The sequence below is a fragment of the Thamnophis sirtalis genome, unplaced genomic scaffold (genome assembly GCF_051295495.1).
Source record: "Thamnophis sirtalis isolate CommonGarterSnake01/CBP01778 unplaced genomic scaffold, rThaSir2_p1.2 scaffold_7, whole genome shotgun sequence".
Taxonomy (NCBI): domain Eukaryota; kingdom Metazoa; phylum Chordata; class Lepidosauria; order Squamata; family Natricidae; genus Thamnophis; species Thamnophis sirtalis.
Window position 1 is genome coordinate 12,314,416 of NW_028261387.1, and position 20,064 is coordinate 12,334,479.

The following is a 20,064-nucleotide window of genomic DNA, read 5'->3' on the forward strand; positions in this document are numbered from 1 at the left end:
TGAGGGAGGGTTAGTTTCATGATGGGATCCGTGGCCGGACAGTGCCTGGCTTGTAAATTACCTCTCACCCTCCCAGCCCTGCGGAACCCCAGTGGAGACTCATCCTCCTCCTTCTCCCCCAGTTCCTCCTCCCTCGCCGCCGCCGCCGCCTTCCCCCCCCCCTTTCCTCGTTTGTTTCCACTCATCGAAACATTTCTGTATCTCTTCTCGAAAAGGCGGCAAGTGACTCGGCGGACCCGTCTCTTTTCGCCGGCCGGATTATCGGAAAGAAGCTGTTGGCAGAGTGTAAATGTCAAGCAGCCGCTTTTAATAAAAGGGATGCGCGCTCAGAGTTACATTTCAGGGCAGCCAAAGCGCCTTCTCCGGCGCTCCCCTCCCTCTCCCTCTCTCACCCGCTCCCCTCCCGCTCCGCCAGCACCGCCTGACCTCCTTTCCTTGGGCTGCAGCTTCTGGGTCCTCTTTCCTGCGCCCCCCCCCCCCAAATCCCACCCGAATTTCGCCCCGGGGAGAAAAGAAAGGAGACTAAGAAGGCGCGCCCACCACCTGCCTGCCGCGTGGGCAAACGAACCCCTTCTTCTTCCCCTCGGGCTTTCTCCCCCCCCCGGCCAGGTGGCGGCCTGCAACCCGGAGGATCGGGCAGCCGGGAGGCAGATTTCGGGGTCCTTTCAGTGCACCCCGTTGCCGCCAGTCCAGAATAGAGGCTGGGAAGTGTCCGAAAGTGGCATAGCCTGATCTGGGTTGTAAAAGCGCCCTGCGCAACCGAGACGATCCAAATATGGGACTTTTGGGGAGGGGAGGGAGAATCCCTGGCGTTTTAATCACACATTAGATTTATTATGTGGGTGCCTGTTAAGAGGGACTTCGTGGGGTGGCTCGGTTACTTATTGCCGCTCCTAAAAGGTGGCAGGCCTCGCTTAGGCCTCCTCTAGACTGGAGACTCGCCTCCATAGTCTCAATTCTCTGTTAAATCGCCTTTTGCTGGACGCGTTGAAAGCCAGGAGACCGAAAGCGCGTCGCTTCTCTCCCAAATGACCAACGGCTTCAAAAGTAAAGGGTTGGTGTCATTCGGGGTGCGCGGGGCTCCTGGTCGCTGGCTCCTGCAGCCGGGGCGAAACTGGTGAACTGGTCGGGCTTGGCGAGTCCTTTGGATTGCAATGCTCAACACCAGCGCCCTCTGATCTGCGAGCGCCGGCTGAGAAACGCCAGTTGCGCTGACCGCAGGGGAGCCAGACGAAAGATCCCGGAGATATAAGCCATCGATGCGGGCAGGGAAGTCAGCCAGGATTTTTTTGGATTTTAAAAAATGCTGCTTCCTCAGAATAAACCGTCACTCCTGATTATTGCCAAGACCCTTCTCTTAGGGGTGCAATATTGTTACAACCCCCAGAAATGTTGTCGGAGGTAGGAATCTGGAAGAAGTCACCGCTTTCTTAGCAGATCTAGTGCGCTTGAATCTTGTTTGTCCTCCACTTTCATCTCTCAGATACTTGGATCTTTGGCTTCCAAAGGACCCTTTGGCTTCCTTGAGTCTCTTCCCAAATTTTGGTGCCTTCGTATTGAGGGGTTCACTTGTTGTAATATAGTTTCCTTGTGTAGGTGTGTGTCACCCATTGTCCAGTTCATACTAGGGCATGCAGAGCCATGCTGAACCACACAGGAGAAAACAAACCCCTAAAACGCCATAACATCCTGATAGTGCATAACATAACATTCTGAGATGTGCCCTACCGTTGACGTCCAGGATTTGACCATATATAGACTGAGCAGTAGATTAGAAATTGTACTTTTACAGGCTGTCTTTACTCACATGCTATTGCTCCTCCTGCCTTTGTCCTATCTCAATAAAAGGGGCTCTCAGACCCTGTCTGGGTCGCTCCATCCCGAGAAAGGTTGTCTCCTGTCTTTTCTTAACATTGGCCTCATGGGCGAACCACGGGAACGTTACATTCACTGGCTCTCCCCCAAACAAGGTTAGTGGAGGCCATCATTTCCCAACCAACCTCCACTCATAAATCACTGACCTTGTAGGGCAGACTCAGAAAACCCTAAATTGAGCAAGGAATGAGTTTCTCCCTTGTCCCTTTGCCATGACACCACGACAAAACATCTTTGCAATGCCTCCTGCCTCCAACGCTGAAGCCCGAAGCAGGAAAGCCAGTTAATGGCTGCTCTCAGTGAAGACCTAGAACTAAGGAATTTCCAAACACTTATAACACTTAAGCAGTGGAACAACTTGCCTCCAGAAGTTGTGGGAGCTCCGGCAGTGGATATTTTAAAGAACAGATTGGACAACCATTTGTCTGATATAGTACAGGCCAGGTTTCCTGCTTGAGCAGGAGGTTGAACTAGAAGACCTCCAAAGTCCTTTCCAACTATATTATTCTGTTGAGACCCTTCTCATAATGTGAACTGGAAAAACAGCCCAAGCCAGATGATGTCAACATACAGTGTAATGTTCCCGTGATTCGCCCATGAGGCCAATGTTGAGAAAAGACAGGACACAACCTTTCTCGGGATGGAGCGACCCAAACTGGGGTCTGAGAGCCCCTTTTATTGAGATAGGACAAAGGCAGGAGGAGCAATAGCATGTGAGTAAAAACAGCCTGTAAAAGTACAATTTCTAATCTACTGCTCAGTCTATATATGGTCAAATCCTGGACGTCAATGGTAGGGCACATCTCAGAATGTTATGTTATGCACTATCAGGATGTTATGGCGTTTTAGGAGTTTGTTTTCTCCTGTGTGGTTCAGCATGGCTCTGCATGCCCTAGTATGAACTGGACAATGGGTGACACACACCTACACAAGGAACTATATTACAACATCTCCTTAATATATTAATTAATATAACTATATTACAACAATACAGTAAATGGGAAGAACCATGGACCCCATATATATATATATATATATATATATATATATATATATATATATATATATATATATATATATATATATATATATATATATATATATATATATATATATATATATATATATATATATATATATATATATATATATATATATATATATATATATATATATATATATATATATATATATATATATATCTCCAAGCCACCATTCCTTGGGATGTAATTTTGAACTCAAGGGTCCTACTTCTGAGTGAAGGTAGGGAACAAGCATGGCTAGGAAATGAAACTACAGGCAATAACACTCTTCCCCCCACCCACCCCACCAATCCCATTTTAATGCATCAAACTTCAACTCACTTTATCTCTATTTGATGGAGGTAATGTGAGCACTGGTTTTGCCTTTTTGGGATTTAGGGAAGACCAACCTCCAAAGTCTGGACAGCTCTGAAAAAAAGGTTCATAGCCCAGCCCTAAGCTCATCGTTGGGTGGTGGAAAGAAGACTCCAACTGGGCTGGTGCCAGGATGAAGGGACTGCCCCTCGCCATGGATGTCCATGCAATTAATGATTCTTGGTGACTAGATTCCCTGATTCCACTGCCTTTCTGCTTGACGAGTCCCAAAGATCTGTTCTGGGTGGATACTCTTCACTATTGATGGCGAAGCTCTGGTGGAGTCCTAGTTTCCCACGGGATGCTTTGTCCTTCACTGGGGATCAATGGCCATTCATTGTCTTCCCATTCTTGATGTTGGCCTTTGAGTTGGCAGTAAGGCTTGGCAAGGACCATCCAGGTTGGCTCAGTTCCCACGTTCTGCAAGCCTGTTTTTTTTTCCCCCTTCGGCTGGGGGTGGGTGGGCGGTGGGGGTAGTGGGAGAGGAGGACCGGCGATTCCCTCCACCTCAGTGTCTCGTTGACCTCGGTCAACACCAATCGGGCAAGAATCGATTGGCTCAACCTCAGTCCCTCATCCCTTCATCGACCCTGACAGTTCGATAGCACGATGCTCCAACTGGTAGCATTCAATTTGTTCCAGTTACTATTCCCGGCTTAATAAAGTGATTGATTAGCGCTCAAAGTGCAGTTTTAATTAGCTTTTTGTTAATTAACGTTGGGCTAAGATAGCGCTCTCTCTCTCTCTCTCTCTCTCTCTCTCTCTCTCTCTCTCTCTCTCTCTCTCTCTCTCTCTCTCTCCCTCTCCCTCCCCCTCCCCCTCCCCCTCCCCCTCCCTCTCCCTCTCCCTCTCCCTCTCCCTCTCCCTCTCCCTCTCTCTCTCTCTCTGCTTTTGCCTCTTCCTCCAGCTTCCTGCCGCCTCCTCTGTTTATCCAGGCAGACGTCTAACAGGAAAAGGAGTGATAACTGAGAGAAGACTTCATGACCAGCAAATCGGTAGAGTGTTCCGGGATGAAGTGCGTCCCCTCGTCTTCCTGGCAGGCAGGCCAAGTTAGGCACGCTTGGATGGAAGGGGAGCTCCCACTAGGCAAAATAAGCAGACGCTCTGGGTAGCTCTGTGTATTCCCCAAGTCAAGGTGTAAATGAATATACACGGACATTTATTATCTCATGAAGATCGGGAAGGGCTGGCTTCCTTCTGGGCCGGCTTCCTTCTGTCCTTAGCAGCCTAAACAAAATCTAGCCAACGTCCTGATAGGCGATGGGCTGTCCTGGGTGAATGGACTTTTGGCAGGGTCCCTTCAGTGTGTTCACAGGATCAGCCTTTATGTGCCGGAGGGAAAAGGCTTCCTGGAGGAAAGTTGGGGAAAGGACAAATAAAGCAGGGAGCCTGGAAAGCGGCAACCCCATAGATTGCTCGTCTAATATGAAGGAAACTATCCACAGACCAGACCACATATTTCCTGTGCCCCGGGAAACCTTGCACGGTGCTAAATTAGGATACTGCCAGTCTTTTTACCTAAGGCTGGTGAGGAAGCCCAACGGAGGACCTTAAACGAGAAGGTTTTCCTTCCATTCTTACATCTACTAGATGTGGGAGGGGGAGTTCTGACTGTTGGGTTTTGCTGGCATTTAAGTACTGAGTCTAACATACAATTAGAGTTTTCCTCCTAAAAAAACGTGTCGGACAAAGGTTCGAAATTGGCTTCTCGTTTAAATGCTCTGATTAGCAAGCCATCCCAAGTTAAGGAGCCACAGCTAAGAACAGCTATTTTATGCATGGATGCTGGAGGAGATCTATCCATGAGCGACCTTCAGAGAGGAAAAACTTGGGAAGGTTTATAATTGTTTGAACAGTTCCTAAAGGGAGAAAAAAAAAAGCAGGCCACAGTTTGTAGAAATGTTTGGGTTAGAAACTTTTGGCTTTAAAATCAGAGAAACTGGAATTGTCTAAGAGCTCATTTAACTAACCTCCACGTTGTTTTCCCCAACTTGGTATCCTCTAAATCTGCTAGGCTATAATTTCCATAATTAATACATTTATATGGAAGACACGGGTTAGGGAAAGGCAATTTACACAATCTGGAACACATTGTGTCACGGTGAGCTGGGGTTGCTCTATGTGGCTGAAATCCAAAAGTCATCCCTCCAACCTCATCTCACTAATTACCGGTAGCATATATTCATTTATTTCCAATAAATTAATAAATTATTAATTAATTAATTAATTAATATATTAATTTATTTCCAATACATTAATAGGAGTTAATCAACGGACTCATTCCTGGTCCTGTGTGTGATGGATCTCCATCAAGACCCTCAAGTTTTTTTTTCCAAACCAGGATCTTCCTAACTCTCTCTCTCGGTCCTCAGAAGAATGGACAATGACAATGACAATGACAAACTACTTTCAAAAATTATGTCAAGAAATCCTGGAGCCCACCCGATTTGAAACAAGCAAACACACATACACGCACACCCCCTTTGGAAAAGATGAATTAAAACCGATTGAATGGGGTACCTTACATTAAAGCAATGAAGAGGACTGTTTGTATGACAACATTCATTTAAGTGTCACACGTGGAATAAAATCTACAATGAAATCAGAATCTTCCACTCAGAATCTTTCAAAGGAATTTATATTCATGTTGCAATCCTACCCAGTTCTTGGTCTTTTTTTTAAAAAAAAACCCACCATTAGTGATAAAAAGACATATCCAAAAAGTTTTTCGCCTAATGGCAAATAAGTTCACACCGGCAGGGTTTGTGAATTATTACTAATCAACAACTTAGTTAACATGAATATTGGACAATTTCGCCTATAGAATGTACTCAAAAACATTCTAATAGGGTTGCGAGGCAAAAACTTTTTGCTGTCCAAAAAAGGAACAAAAGAATAAGTAATTTTGATTCTGCTGATCGTCTTGGGTGTCTAGAATATCTTGAGAACATGACGATATTTTGTGATATATTTTTTTGAGCCGGTTTAATAGAGATATATGCCTCTGATCAGGATTTTAAAATATGCGTTGAAAAATTTGCCTCCAATTTAATTTTTTTTGAAACCCACAAAGATTGTGAAATGCTGATTTAAAAGCGCACGCTTTTGTTTCTTGATAGACATATTTAACTATTGGGGGAGGCTGTAGAAGTACCTCTTCGTAATCACACCGAGAGCTTTCTGAAGACAATAGAGGCCTCTGTTGTCGCCGCCTTGTGGGCAAAATGTGTAATGGCGGCTCTCCAGAAGCAATTTGGACTGCGGTTCCCCAAACTTTTATTTTAAAAAGAGGAGATGCAGCAGCCACATAGTATTACTGAATGTGCCTGGAGCTCTCGTTAAAATCGCTTTCCTCTCCAACACTTTTTTCGTGTAAGATTTAAATAATTTTTTTTAAATCATTACTTTAGAAAAAAAATAATGTCTGTTAAGAGGGTTGATAGAGTTGGGTGCAGACTGCTCTCTATTTTTCTTGGGATTTAGGACTCGGTTTGACATAGTGCTCCCTATAGTAATGGTATAGTAATTCACGATGGAATGGAATGCATTGTGCACATTTGAAAGTAAAAACCTCAAGGAAAGAATTTCCTGTTAGCGAGTGTATTTTGGGGGGGGGGGAGGGATAAAAAAAACCCTTAGATTATCACAACGTGTGTCTAAATAGAGGAAGCAACTTTATTTGCTCCAATATAATTCTCTCTTCTGAGCATGTTTAGACTGCAATCTTGTGCATAGTTGCCTGAGAGAGAATTTAATGGATGTTAGTTCTGAATCAGCCTACCTGGGATTTTGTAGTTGGCACAAATGACCAGAGATGGAATTAGACCATTGATCATATTTTTTCTCTACAGTAAATAAACTAGAGAACTAGGTTAATCCAAATTTGGAAGGGAAGAGTGAATAGCGGTGGTTCTCCTTTAGCTACAAAGCGCTGGAGATGGAGGTCCAGATTTGGATATAAATAGCAAAACTTCCTTGGCTGCTTGTGGTGTCCAGTAATTACCCTAAAAGAGGGAAACAAAGAAACAAATAAATGAACAAAACCACACAGTGAATCCACAAGATTATATTCACAATAACCCCAGGCACAAACAAAATGATGAGCTCTCATCGCCGTCTGCATCCAAAAATGTACATAAATCCCTGGCTTATTCAATCTTAATATTTTTCATTCCCCCCTCCCTCTACTTTCTCCTATCGGGAGTTAAATGAATGCGAAAAGCACACAAATGTCACGTAAGGTTTTGTGATAAATAAAGATTTTGGATAGCAGTTCCCAAAATGTCCACCAAACCCCATATCCGGTTGAAACAATGTCCACCTCTTCCCCTAAATAAGCCATATCCACTCACTGAGCTCCGAATTATACCGCCCGCGTTGCATTCAGAGGCAAATACGAAACAAAACCTCTGTTTTAAGTCTGTCCCGCGTTGCCATCAAGGGATGGTAAATTTGGCCTGACTACAAGCAAACCCAATTGCTCCTCCGAAGACCAGAGATCCCAACTGTTGGCATTTCTTCTGGAGGAAGTGCTATCTTATTTTGAACTTTTCAGTTTCAAACTTTCCCTTTGAAGCATTTTAAAAGCCCTCCCCAATAAAAACATCCACCTCCATAAATATTTCAGCAGGGATAAAGTGGGCAGCTTTTAAAGATGCTTATTTCTCCAATTCCCTCTATTCATTTTGCGGACGTGCCCATCCTGAAGGAGGTATTTTATATGTCAACATTTCTAATATCTTCAAGAGTCTGAAAGGCAAATCGCCTGTGAATCTTTTCGAGCAGACTTTTTTGAAATAAACGCGCAGAGAAATAGGTGGCAGATCAATCTCTGCTTTTCTCAACTGAATTGCATTCCTTTCTTGCCCATTCCCTTTCTTTGTTTTCCAAAACAGAAAATGTTTATACCCAGGCAATGAATACTTCAAAGAATTTAGTTCTGAGCGGATAATAGTGAACGGTTCTAAATACATTTCAATTTGGACCAACGGGGGAAGAAAGATACCGTATAGTCTACGTTGGAAATGCAGAACGTAGTTATCTATCGCTTACTTGGAAAAAAATATTTTCGGAGGGAAATCGATTCACAATAGCAAGTTCCGTTGGCATATATCTTTCGGGGTTGAAAAGGGGGAAAAGGGTAAAAGGATTCACGCTGTTCTAGCCAAATTGCAATTCTCTGCGCCTCTCCCTTCCCCAATAACTTCCGCCCTTCGTCTTTTTTTATTCCTTTTAAAGGGTAAAGTTCTGGATTTTACCACTTGCTTGTTCTGGGCAAAATACCACCCAAAGGGGCAACAATGCCGGCGGCTTCCCGCCGCAGTCAGCAATTCACACACTATAATGCCAAGCCTCTCGGAGAAGCTTGGGAGAGTGTCACACGGGGCGCAAGCTAGGGAGTCGCCGACCCAAGGCGCAATGGGGCTCAACCAGCAGCTAGAAGTCGTCCGAAGTCGTTTTTTTGCCTTGACACCCGGCTGCTGGCAAAATCGCCCCAGGCGCCTGTTTCTAAGAAGGGGAGAAAACCTCATGCAGGTATCTGCTTCTTTCCCAGGCTGGCTCGTCTTTTCCTTTCCTCTGGTCTTCCCTTCTTCCAACACAGGCATGCGCCGCCAACCCAAGGAACGTCAGGACAACATTTTAAACCCTTAAAACTTCATCGATTCCCCTTCCCCCAAATCTTCTTCTCCCAAATCTTGACCTACCGACCCACCGGCCTTGAGAAACTTCCGAGCTCGCTCTTTTAACTTGCAAAGACGCAGGTGCAAAACTCTACGCGTACCCTAACGCAACTCCTCTAAATTGTATTATCTTATTTTATTTTAAATGAACACATGCCCACCACCCCCGTGTCTATTGATGTTCAATTCGCCCCGCGCATCTATTTTAGACGGATCGATTTCGTTCGGTTCTTTCTGGAACCGAAAGGTTGAAACGTGGCTGTGGGAGGGAAGAAAAAGAACCAGAGACTGGAGGGAAGAAGGCAGGCGGGGAGAACCTAGAAAGGGGGACAAGCGCTTTCCTGGCAGGAACGTTGGCTTTTCCCTTCGATTCCTCGGTGCCTTTAAAAAAAAAAGAGAGAGAGGCGTAATTCGGAGTAAAAGACAACTCGCCGAACTTTGAATCATTCATTAGCACCTTATAATTGCTCTGCTAATTAGGTTGACGGTACTTAATCAGGAGGAGCAATACGGCGTCTTGTCACTGGCACTTCCCATTACCCTGACATTCAACAAGGGACAAGTTCGAACCGCCGCGGCTTCATCTTAGAGACAGATGAACACAAGCTGAGACCCATCCGCGCAGCCACCGCTGTGCTTTCTCCCCAAGTGCGCGGCGTGTCGGCCCGAACTGGGTCGGTTGCAGAGAAAGAGGCGCTGGAAATAGCGGTCAGGCAAAGGCATACCAAGATCGAAAGGGGAAGGAGGTGTGTGCGTGTGCTGGGGGGTGGATGAACGGATGGTTAAAGCCACTCTTTGGGATGAAGACCCAGAACCGGTGATTGCAGCTGTGGCACGGGCTAAAATCTACAGCCTTCTCCAAATAAACAGGCGGGCCGGTTCTAGACCGAGATTTTTTTTCCCCCTCCCCAGGAGCCGCTTCCCTTTCCACTCCCCCGTCCCTTAGGAGAGGAAGCCAGGCGTTTTCCCCAGTTGGAGCTGCAAAAGATATTTTGCCCAGCCCCGCTCTTATTTCCCTAGTTCTTCAATGAAGTTGGGTCGCTTCTCCTGCCTAGGGCTGTGGGGACCATCGTTTCTGATCTTCCAAAGGACAAAATGGGAGAAAGCTCTAAATAACTCTGCATTTTAACTTACATCCCACCCTGAGAAAAAAAATAGGTTATAAGTAATAAGTATATTACTTTTGCAACGACCTCGTATACACAAGACTCCACAACTCGAAATATCGCATACTCTCTTTCTTACACGCAAATATTCTCTTAAATTTTTCTTTCTTTCTTTTTCTTTCTTTCTTTCTTTCTTTCTTTCTTTCTTTCTTTCTTTCTTTCTTCTTTCTTTCTAGCTTTCTTTCTTTCTTTCTTTCTTCCTTCCTTCCTTCCTTCCCTTCCTTCCTTCCTCCCTCCCTCCCTCCCTCCCTCCTTCTTTCTTTCTTTCTTTCTTTCTTTTTCTTCCCTCTCTCTCTTTCTCCCCCTACCTTGATTTTTGCTACCCAACTGATGACTATTGGCATGCCAGAGGTAATAATTAACAACCACCCATATATTATATTAGGGTAGAACAATGGGGGACGAAGAAAGGGAGGAATCCTAAAGGTTCTAAAAAAGAACAGCCCCAGTCCCGAACCTGACAAGGGCCCCGTACTCCCTCTTCCCTTCCCCTCCCCTCCCCTCCCTTCCCCTTCTCTCCTCTTCCTTCCTTCTTCTCATTGGCTGCCAACCGCCGAGCGTCAAGTTCGGCCGCCGAGCCAACCAATAAGAGGCCGTTACTCGACGGCGGCCTTAAATAAAACAAACAAATAAATAAATAAGGAATATTTTTAAAATGGGGGGAAAATCCCGAGCCTTAAAAGAGGTTTGATAAAGAGCGGCGAGCAGGAGAGAGAGGCGAAGGGCCGTGACGTCACGGGCGGGATCGCAGGAGCCCGAGAGGAGCCGCAGCGGCCGAGCCTTCTTCACCTCCTCCTCCTCCTCCTCTTCCTCGCGTTGCTCCGCCACGCCTCAACTTTCCGAGGAAGTTCAATAACTCCTGGGCGCCGGCGAGAGCAGAGAGAGCGCCCCGGAACCAGGCGATCGGGCGCCGGCGGCATTAAGCGGCGGTGCCGGGTTCTCTTTGGCTGGCCGAGCGAAGCCTCCGCCGGAGACCCCCAGCAGCCTCTTCCCGCCGCTTCCTCGGCCGGTGGCTCATCCAGGCGATGCTGGCTGTCCTGCCCGAGCGGCTCGGGCGTCCTGAACAATAAACGGAGCACGTGTGGCCGGCGGAAAGGGAGCGAGCGAGCGAGCGACTCTTCGGGGCGGGGGCCAAGCGTGTGGCGCGGCGGATCTGGCGTCTTCCTTCCCGAATCGGTTCCCGGCTGCTGCCCTCGCCCTCCTCCTCCTCCTCCTCCTGGCTGGCTTCGGCGGCTTTTCTCCTGCTGGCTCTCTTTTTTTTTCCCCCCTTCTCCCCGTGCGTGCGCCCTGGTGCATGTGCGCGTCTCGTCGTCGTTCTCCCCGTTCTCCCTCCCTCCCTCCCTCCCTCCTTCCTTCCTTCCCTCCCTCCCCATTTAAATTTTGATCGAAGAGATTCGCTTCGTCCATAATTGATCCGATTTGGTTGGTGGTTCGCGGTTTAATCGCCGATCGATCGCCTTAGAGCCAGCCATCACCTCCCCCCCCCTCCTCCCCACCGCCACCCAAAAAAAAACCCCAGTCCGCGCAAGAGAACGGCGTCGGGAGGGAAAAGGGCATGAAGGCGCTTCTTTGAACGGCCACCATGGAAGGATCTAGCACTTCCAGTTTTGGAATAGACACGATTTTGTCTAATCCCAGGTCCGGCAGCCCGGTTATGATGAACGGGGACTTTCGGACGGCTCATGGCGAGGCCAGGGCGGCGGATTTCCTCAACCAGGCCACTCCGTCCCCTTGTTCGGAAATAGACACGGTGGGCACGACTCCCTCCTCGCCTATCTCGGTCACCGCAGAGCACCCCGAGCAGCATTTGGCGCAAGATGGCCTGTCGCCTCAGCATCACCATCTTCACCACGGCCAACATTCAGAGCAGCAACAGCCAAAAAGTTTGCAGCCGTCGCCCCAGCAGCAACAGCAGCAGCAGCAACTGGGTTCGTGCAGCTCGGCCCCCAGGACTTCCACCTCTTCTTTTTTAATTAAAGACATTTTGGGAGATAGCAAACCGCTGGCCGCGTGCGCCCCTTACAGCACCAGCGTCTCCTCTCCCCATCCCACCCCCAAACAAGAGAGCAACTCGGCCAACGAAAGTTTCAGGCCGAAACTGGAGCAGGACGACAGCAGAACCAAATTGGACAAACGCGACGATAGCCAGAATGAGCTGAAATGCCACGGTGAGTGGGGGGACGGTTAGGGTCTCCGAAACGGTTGCGAGCGTCCCGGGTTCGAAACGGTTGCGAGGGTTCCATTGTTTACGTTTCGAACCTTCCCGGTTGTTCCTCTGTGCTTTCTAATATCCCCCCCCCCCTTCCTCCCTCTCTCCTGCTTTCAGCAATCGCTTGTTCTGAAAGCTCTGAAAACTTCCAGCCAACTTGGAAGGCTGGCTGCGAATTCGCTAAGCCCTCAAGGAAAGGCTCCAGCATCCTGGATAGTATTTAAAAATAAAATTAAGTCCCATAAGAAAGCAATAAACAAAACCAGGTTATTTGCAGAAACTCAGGAATCGTAAATGTTTCCCCTCTAATTTTTATTAGACAATCCATATACGTAGATCTATGTATCTATAAATCTATATATATATATATATATATATAAAACTATCATCATATAACCTGAAACTACGTATCCCCCTCTTAAAAAAAAAGTTGATACCAGAACAAAAAGGAGTCTGCAAATGTGCACTTCAACAATACCAAAAAATGCCAGCTGGGATTACTAGAGATTTTAAAATGCAAATGCATATTACAAAATGCGATCTGCATGCATAATTTCTAAACATAGTTCACACAGATTTAGCAACACTTAATTAGCAAGACAGACCTCTTAAAGAATTTATAATAACATGTGGTTTTTTTTTAAGCAGGGAAACAAATCAAACGGGTGGGTCCAATCGGGCTCCTTTTCTTTCTTTCTTTCTTTCTTTCTTTCTTTCTTTCTTTCTTTCTTTCTTTCTTTCTTTCTTTCTCTTCCTACCTTCCTTCCTTCCCTCCTCCCTCGAAATGTTTCTTCCTTTAGAATTAGCACTGTGCAATATTTTATAGCGTTGGTTTTTGTGAGATGCTTTAGAGAGTGTGCAATAGTTCTAAAATTCAAACGTACATGGTGTGCTCGATTCTGCCACTTCCTGGGGGGGGGGAAATAAAAGACGCCCTCCCCCCACTACCAAGGGAATCTCTCTTAACTGGAAAGGCGGGGGTTTTTGCGGGGGGGGGGAAGAACATGGTGATGAGAGAGGACACATTTCGCTCATTTTACAACCTTCAGCTATTTTGCAATAACTAATAGGACTACTATTCAATTTGCCATTTTAGCCCCAACATATGAGCGTCTAGAACCAGATGCAGAGTTTCGTCTAGGGGTTTTTTTGGTGGTTGTTGTTGTTGGTTAGTTGGTGCACCAACCTCCCCAGTGGGTCAATTAGAGAGATTATTGTTCTCCCTGCAGGGAAGATCAAGGAGAGCCTAGAAAAAGAAAAGAGGGGGGGAGAGAAGGGGGGAAGAGGGGGAGAGGTTGGTGGTAGAAGAGAAAACCTCGTACAAACACAGATGGACTGACGTATCGATTTCCTAACATTTCAGCTAAAAAAAAACACCAAAAAACCCTCCCTCAAATAAGACTCAAAGATTCCAGACCAAATCCGGTAATATTTCCGCTGTCACCTGGGATTGCGAAATCCGGCTCTCTTTTTTGTACCTGGATGACAAGCACTCCAGGAAAAGTATTCAGGCTGTTGCGATGGCTTGATCGTAACCGTTTCCGATGTGCACTTGGAAATCTGGATTTGGCCCAGGGAGAACGTGAGGAAAGGCGGCAGAGGGGGAAAAAAAAACATTCCCTCCGGGGTGGGGGGTGGGAAGAGAGGATATTATTAGGAAGCTCCGTGACAGGAGAAGTTATCACTCCAGAGAAATGCTATTTTTTTTAGCCCGGAATATTCCCTTCTGCTGTTTTGTTTTGAGGCTGAATCGCAGCTGAGTTCCAGGCTTCTTAATTCATTGCTGTGGTTGTGGTCTACGCCGCCTTGTACGAAAGTAGGGGAACAAATCAGTTGGTTCCTAAGTTGATTTCGAAGGGTCCGTTTGGATGAAGAAGACTCCCACCTGGAGGGGAACCTCCTGTTCAGGCTTAATAAGGTTTTGTGTGCGGGTTTAGTCCCCGCCGCCACCCCGCCGCTTTACTCCTCGGCCCTAACCCCGAGGTTCTGTCTTGTGTCTCCTCAGGGGCAAAAGAAGAAGGGGACCGCGAGATTTCCAGCAGCAGGGACAGCCCCCCTGTGAGGGCAAAGAAACCTCGCAAGGCACGGACAGCCTTCTCCGACCATCAGCTCAACCAACTGGAGAGGAGCTTCGAGAGGCAGAAGTACCTCAGTGTCCAAGACCGCATGGACTTGGCGGCCGCCCTCAATCTGACTGACACCCAGGTCAAGACCTGGTATCAAAACCGGAGGTAGGGGCAGAAGCTGGGGCTGGGGGCGGGCAGGTAGGCAAGTGGCAACGCCGGTCTCCAAAGAAAGTCCTGCGGGGAACGGGCTGTTTTGAAAACAGTCCGGGTTCTGGCCCACTTTGGCCCAGAAATGTCTCATTATATCCTGCCTTCCACGCTTGGGTCGTGGTTTTAACCTTGCCATCCTCTTGCCTTGCCATCCACGCAAAAGGGAATCCCGTGGAGTTCAAAGAGGCCTACTCCCGGATTTTTTTAAAAAAAGGATAGGAGCGCGACCTCCAAGCAGAGTTCCGAGGGACTTATTTGGGGGGCGGGGGGCGAGCAGCTCTACGCTTTCCTTTGGAAAGGCGAAGGAAATCTGTCTCCTTAGATATCTACTCGTGGCCTTTCTCCGTCCTTCCGCCTCCCCTTCCTCCCCCACGCCCACGTTGACCATTTCTTGCGGGCCAAGATTTCAGTCTTGGGGAAAAACCCTAGCAGGTTCATTCTCAGAGCAGGCTTGGTTAGTAGCCGTGGGGTTTCTGTTCGTTCGCTTGCTTTCGTAGCTAGTAGGCAGACACACAAACCTCAGCCAGAACTCTTAGTTAGCCATCATTCATTGAACGGTGCGAGTTCGGGACCCGAGTTAAACGTTCCAAGTTAAGGCGGTGGTACACAGTCATTAGATTGCTTTTCCTGTCGAGGGCAGGTGGAGGAAGTCTGAATAGCACAGGGGGAAAAAAGAAATAGAAGCGAACAGCGCACCAACAGGGTTCATCTCTCTGTCCCTGCTAGCAAAGCGAAGGCCGAAGCGTGGAGGGAAGGGGACGTTAAACCGGGACGGCGCCACTGGGAAAAGCTAAATAAGTTTCAGGCTCGGTGGGATTCCCTTCTGGAGGCCTCCACCTTTAACTCGGCCTGATTTGGCATTTTCGGGCGCTCCGATTTGTAACTCAGTCCTGGGTTTCATTCTCTCATTTCTCCAGTGCATTTGAATCCTGATCTCTGCGATTGGAAAACGAAGCACTGACGTTTGAAACGAAGCATTAGTCGCCAACGTCTGGGGTTATTTTATTCTATTATTTTAAAGGCCGAAAACGAGGCAGGCGAGCGAGGAAGGCCCCATACGGGCAAAATGTGGTTTTTTCTAATTCTTGGCAGAGAAAACACGGGCTGGAAACCTCTGTCCAGTTGTCATCTTTGCTACAATTTTCTGTCTCATTTCATATGGTTGCAGACACCCTAATTCTGTCGGAAAACATTAGCGTCATTTGCAAGCCCAGCTAAACAGGGAGCTCCACGCTTGTTAATTTGGCTGCGTTTCGTAACGGCCGTGGTTTAACCTCGGTGTGTCGTGCGCCTGCTGAAAATACCCACCAATGCTCACAGCCAGTTAGCGGAGCAGGATTCCCCCCCCACACACACACACTCAACGGAAGACTAACATGCAGGTTCTGCGGAAGGAAGGAAGGAAGGAAGGAAGGAAGGAAGGAAGGAAGGAAGGAAGGAAGGAAGGAAGGAAACTGACTTGTCCGGAAGCCGCGTCTTCGTCCCGGTGTGTTTTGCAATGTAGTCGCACGAGGCAGGGAAAGAGATGATCTGTATCCATTTGCGTTTAGCCTCCTCTTCTTGCATCTGGAGGCCTGTGTCTTCCCCACAGAGGGAAAATTACTCATCTTCCATTCCCCACCCACCCACCCACCCCAATTCGCCCCATGCCTCAAAGCAACAGGATTCTACAATTCTAAAACGTTCAGGATTGTAGTTCCTAACATCCAAAATCTTCCAGCGATTTCACTTTTTTTCCTGCGGGCCATCTTCAGGAAGGAGAGTATAATGAAACTCTCGCAAGGCTGGCTCTTTTTTTCCCCCTTCAAAGTTTGCTTAAGTGTTTGCTTGTTTGGATAGTGGAGGCTGTAAAAAAATAGGCATGTGTTCTGAAGTTTCCCAGAGAGGAATGACTTTGTTTCCTTCATTTTCCCCATCCAAGCCATTGACTTTTAAATTAGCTGCCTGGGATTGTATGTATTAATCTTTTAGCACAAAACGTTACAACGGGGAGGGGGGGGAAAATATTTTTCTTCCTCTGTTATTAATATTAGAGAGTAACGTGATGGTAAAAAAAAGAGGTTTGATGAGGCCCATAGACAACAATGTAAATTACAGGTTTGAAAGGAGAATGAATCGTGGGTAGTTTTATCAGCTGTCATTGTCCCTTAACAAGGCCGGCAAGATTTAAGCTTGGCTCGCCTTTTGTAGTGGTCTTTGTGTGTGTGTGTGTGTGTGTGTGTGTGTTTGTGTTTGTGTGTTTGTGTGTTTGTGTGTGTGTGTTTGGCTAGCAAATGTTTTCCAGGATTTTTCAACTGACAGTTCGTTCTGATTCCTCGCGTGTCCCTCTTTGCGCCCGCCGATCTCTCCCCCAGCCATAATAGTGTTCTGCTTTAAGACCTACCAGCCGCGCAGTAATTTGGCTGCAGCTGCGCTTAGGAAAGGCCTGGAACGCAAGAGATTCAGGCAAGGCACACTTTCTTCTGCCCGAGTCTGTTCCCGCGTGGTGGACTTGTGTCGGGAGGGAGGGAGGGAGGGAGGGAAGGGTGGTCAGCCCGATTCTCGCTCCCTCCCTCCCCCTAACCTCTCCCTCTTCGGGCCCAGCCGACGGTGTCTCCGTTCCGTCTCTTGCAGAACCAAGTGGAAGCGGCAGACGGCGGTGGGGCTGGAGTTGCTGGCCGAAGCTGGGAACTACTCGGCTCTACAGCGGATGTTCCCGTCGCCTTATTTCTACCACCCGAGCCTCCTGGGGAGCATGGACAGCACCACGGCGGCTGCGGCGGCCGCGGCCATGTACAGTAGCATGTACCGGACTCCGCCAGCGCCTCACCCTCAACTCCAGCGGCCTCTGGTGCCCCGGGTTCTGATCCACGGCCTCGGGCCGGGGGGGCAGCCGGCCCTCAACCCCTTGTCCAACCCCCTTCCAGGGACCCCTCACCCGCGGTGAAGAAAAACCACTGGGCGTCTCCCTCACCCCCGGCTCCCCCTCCTCAACCCCGCCGACAGATTTCCCCCTCACTCCCCCCAGCAGCCAATCAAGCAAGAAAGGAGCCGAGGCGAGCGAGGGGGCGGGAAATCAAGCGGTCCTTCTAACCGAGCCGGAGGAGCGACCGGCTCAGAGCGCAGAGACTCTGGACCCCCGTAAGTGTGACACGAAGCACCGAGTCCCGCAGCAACCCCCGCCGCTTTGCCGGAGGAGGCGGAAGGGGGGGGGTTCAGGAGGCTGGGGGTGGTGGCCGGGAAAAGCCGGAGTGCCAGGCAGGACTCTTGAGGGACACAAAGAGGGAAAGAATGCCTCCCCCACCGCGGCCCAGAAGGCAGAAGACTGGGAGGAGAGCGGAGAAGTTTGCACCGAATTCTCACGAACTTTTTTTCTGTCTCCGAACTAGCATTTTCCGGATCTCTCTCGTCATTGGTATATATATGCTACATACACATTTTGAACAGGCCGGTGTGTGAGAAGTGATATATATATATTATTTATTATACGTTGTCCAAAAAGAAAGAAAAGAAAAAGACTTATATTCATTCGTTTTTTAGAAAAAAAAATCTAAGAAACAAAACGAACTCCACAAAAAATATTCCCCCCCTCTCCTTTTCCTTTTTTTATTTTTGCTTTTGCTTTTTTTGTTTTGTTTTGGTTCAGTAAAATAAATGCTTAGATGACAACAACAGTTAACAATATATATATTGTATATATATATATATATCGAGAGCGAGCGAGCGAATGAGATTTTGATGACTGAAAATGGCAAAAAACAAAAACAAAAACGACGGGGATAAAAAAAAAGAAATAAACTTTTATCTTTTTTTAAACAAACCTGCAGACCCAAACGAGCTATTTTTCCCCCTTGATTCCCGCGCTGTTATTGTTCCTTCCGTAAAATGGGCCGAGTGTGTCTGGATGCGTGCGTGTCTGCTCCTTGCTATGCGACGGGTTAGGAGACTTTTAATCCCCCCCCTTTCCCCCACTCCCGCCCCCCAGTCTGGTTGGTTGCTAAAGAGTTTGTTTGGAGGGGTAAAGAATGGGTTGTAAAGAAGTTTTTTTTTTTTTAAAGGCAAAAAAAGAAACGAAAGAGCTGAGATGGACTTGGAGGTTGTTTTTCAGACCTCGGAAGTGAAAGCGGGATGGGGGGTGGGTGGGTGTATTGGACATGAATGTCCCCCCCCCCTCTCTTCTCAGTGTTGCTTTTTTGCCGTCGTTGGCTAGTCCCCCCCACCCGCCCCCCGGTCCTCCTTGCTGAATATGGAAGAGGCAAAGGAAGGACCTTAAAGGGGGACGGATGCCTGGGAAGCCGAAAGGTGCAACTCAGCCTGGCAGCTGTTCCGAGGCGCTGATAGAAAGCGCGGAGGACAGCCTGGGAGCGAGAGACGCTCGGGGGTGGCAATTAGGAAGAAAAACCCGGAGCCGCGGGAGAGAAGAAAATCCGCCGCGACCCACAGCCGCAGGGCCGTGTGTGTGTGTGTGTGTGTGTCTCTCTCTCTCTCTCTCTGTGTGCGTGAGTGCATGTGCAGCTGGGGGTGGGTGGGTGGCTGCTTTGATCTCTTTTTGACTCCCACCCAGGGGAACCGTCCCCTCCCCGCTCGAGGACACGGTTTGGCTTGGCGTCGGTGAGCTCGGGTCGAGCTGTTTTTCAAGTCCGCTCTTTCTAAGGAGCGGGAGGCCGTTTTTAATCCTTTGCTGGGATCGGGGAGGTGGGGGTGTGTGTGGGGGCTCTTGGTAGCGTCTGGCTCTTAGGTGCAAAGGGGGAAAAAAAAGAGAGAGAGAGAAAGGGAAAAGCCAGAAATCAATGCAAAAGCGAATCTGGAGCTAGGACTGGCGGGGCTGGTGGGGTGAGAACGGGTGAAAGATGGAACGGGGCAGTTCTGCTTCTCCCGGGTCAGGCCCCGGCTAAGCCCTGATAAACCAACAGCCCTCGGAAACCGAAGAAAAGCGCTGAAAACGGGCTTCCTTTTCACCAAGCCTTGAACGGTATATCTTCGAAAGATATACCGCAATTACCTATAAAACATTCATAACTCCAGTCCGGTATTATCACCTCCTCTGAGGTTTGTGGATGGCTCCCCCCCCCCCCCCGCTCTTTCCTTTCCTTTTTTGCTAGAGTGGGTTTTTGTTCTCTAAAGGAGGAAGAATGAGGCGAAGGCGAGGTGAGGTGTGTGCGGGGGTGGGGGGGGGTGAGGAAGGAAGGAGGAAAAAGCAAGGGAACAGCCCGCGGGTACATATTATTTAGGCTTTGCTAATTAAGGAAGGGGTTTGCTGCTGCTTCGCGGGCTCTGGCCCTCTTCCCTCCCCTCTCTCCTTCTCTCTCTCTCTCCCCCCCCTCCCAAAGTCTGCTAATAAATTCGAGTTAAAATCATCTTGACCTTGGCCGCGTTTTCACAAAAGGGTCCGGAAACGCCCACCTCATTTTCAGCTCTTGTCACCGCCGACCCTGACAATGACTCAGCGACAGAGCGGTGGGCGCGTTGACATTGTGCCCG

At 48.2% G+C, this 20,064-nt stretch overlaps 1 protein-coding gene across 1 annotated transcript; it reads left to right on the forward strand.

The window, feature by feature from the left end:
* The first annotated feature begins 10,803 nt into the window (after positions 1-10,803).
* BARHL2 (BarH like homeobox 2) lies at positions 10,804-18,353 on the forward strand. Its single transcript, XM_014054239.2, has 3 exons — positions 10,804-12,287; positions 14,334-14,559; positions 17,218-18,353. The coding sequence occupies exons 1-3, from the start codon at positions 11,702-11,704 to the stop codon at positions 17,528-17,530; spliced, it is 1,125 nt and encodes a 374-aa protein (XP_013909714.2). The 5' UTR covers positions 10,804-11,701; the 3' UTR covers positions 17,531-18,353.
* The last annotated feature ends 1,711 nt before the right edge of the window (positions 18,354-20,064 follow it).

Coding starts and splice junctions, on each gene's coding strand:
- BARHL2 (XM_014054239.2), top strand. CDS start 11,702: ATGGAAGGATCTAGCACTTCCAGTTTTGGAATAGACACGATTTTGTCT. Junction 12,288..14,333: donor GAATGAGCTGAAATGCCACG/GTGAGTGGGGGG, acceptor GTGTCTCCTCAG/GGGCAAAAGAAGAAGGGGAC. Junction 14,560..17,217: donor ACCTGGTATCAAAACCGGAG/GTAGGGGCAGAA, acceptor CGTCTCTTGCAG/AACCAAGTGGAAGCGGCAGA.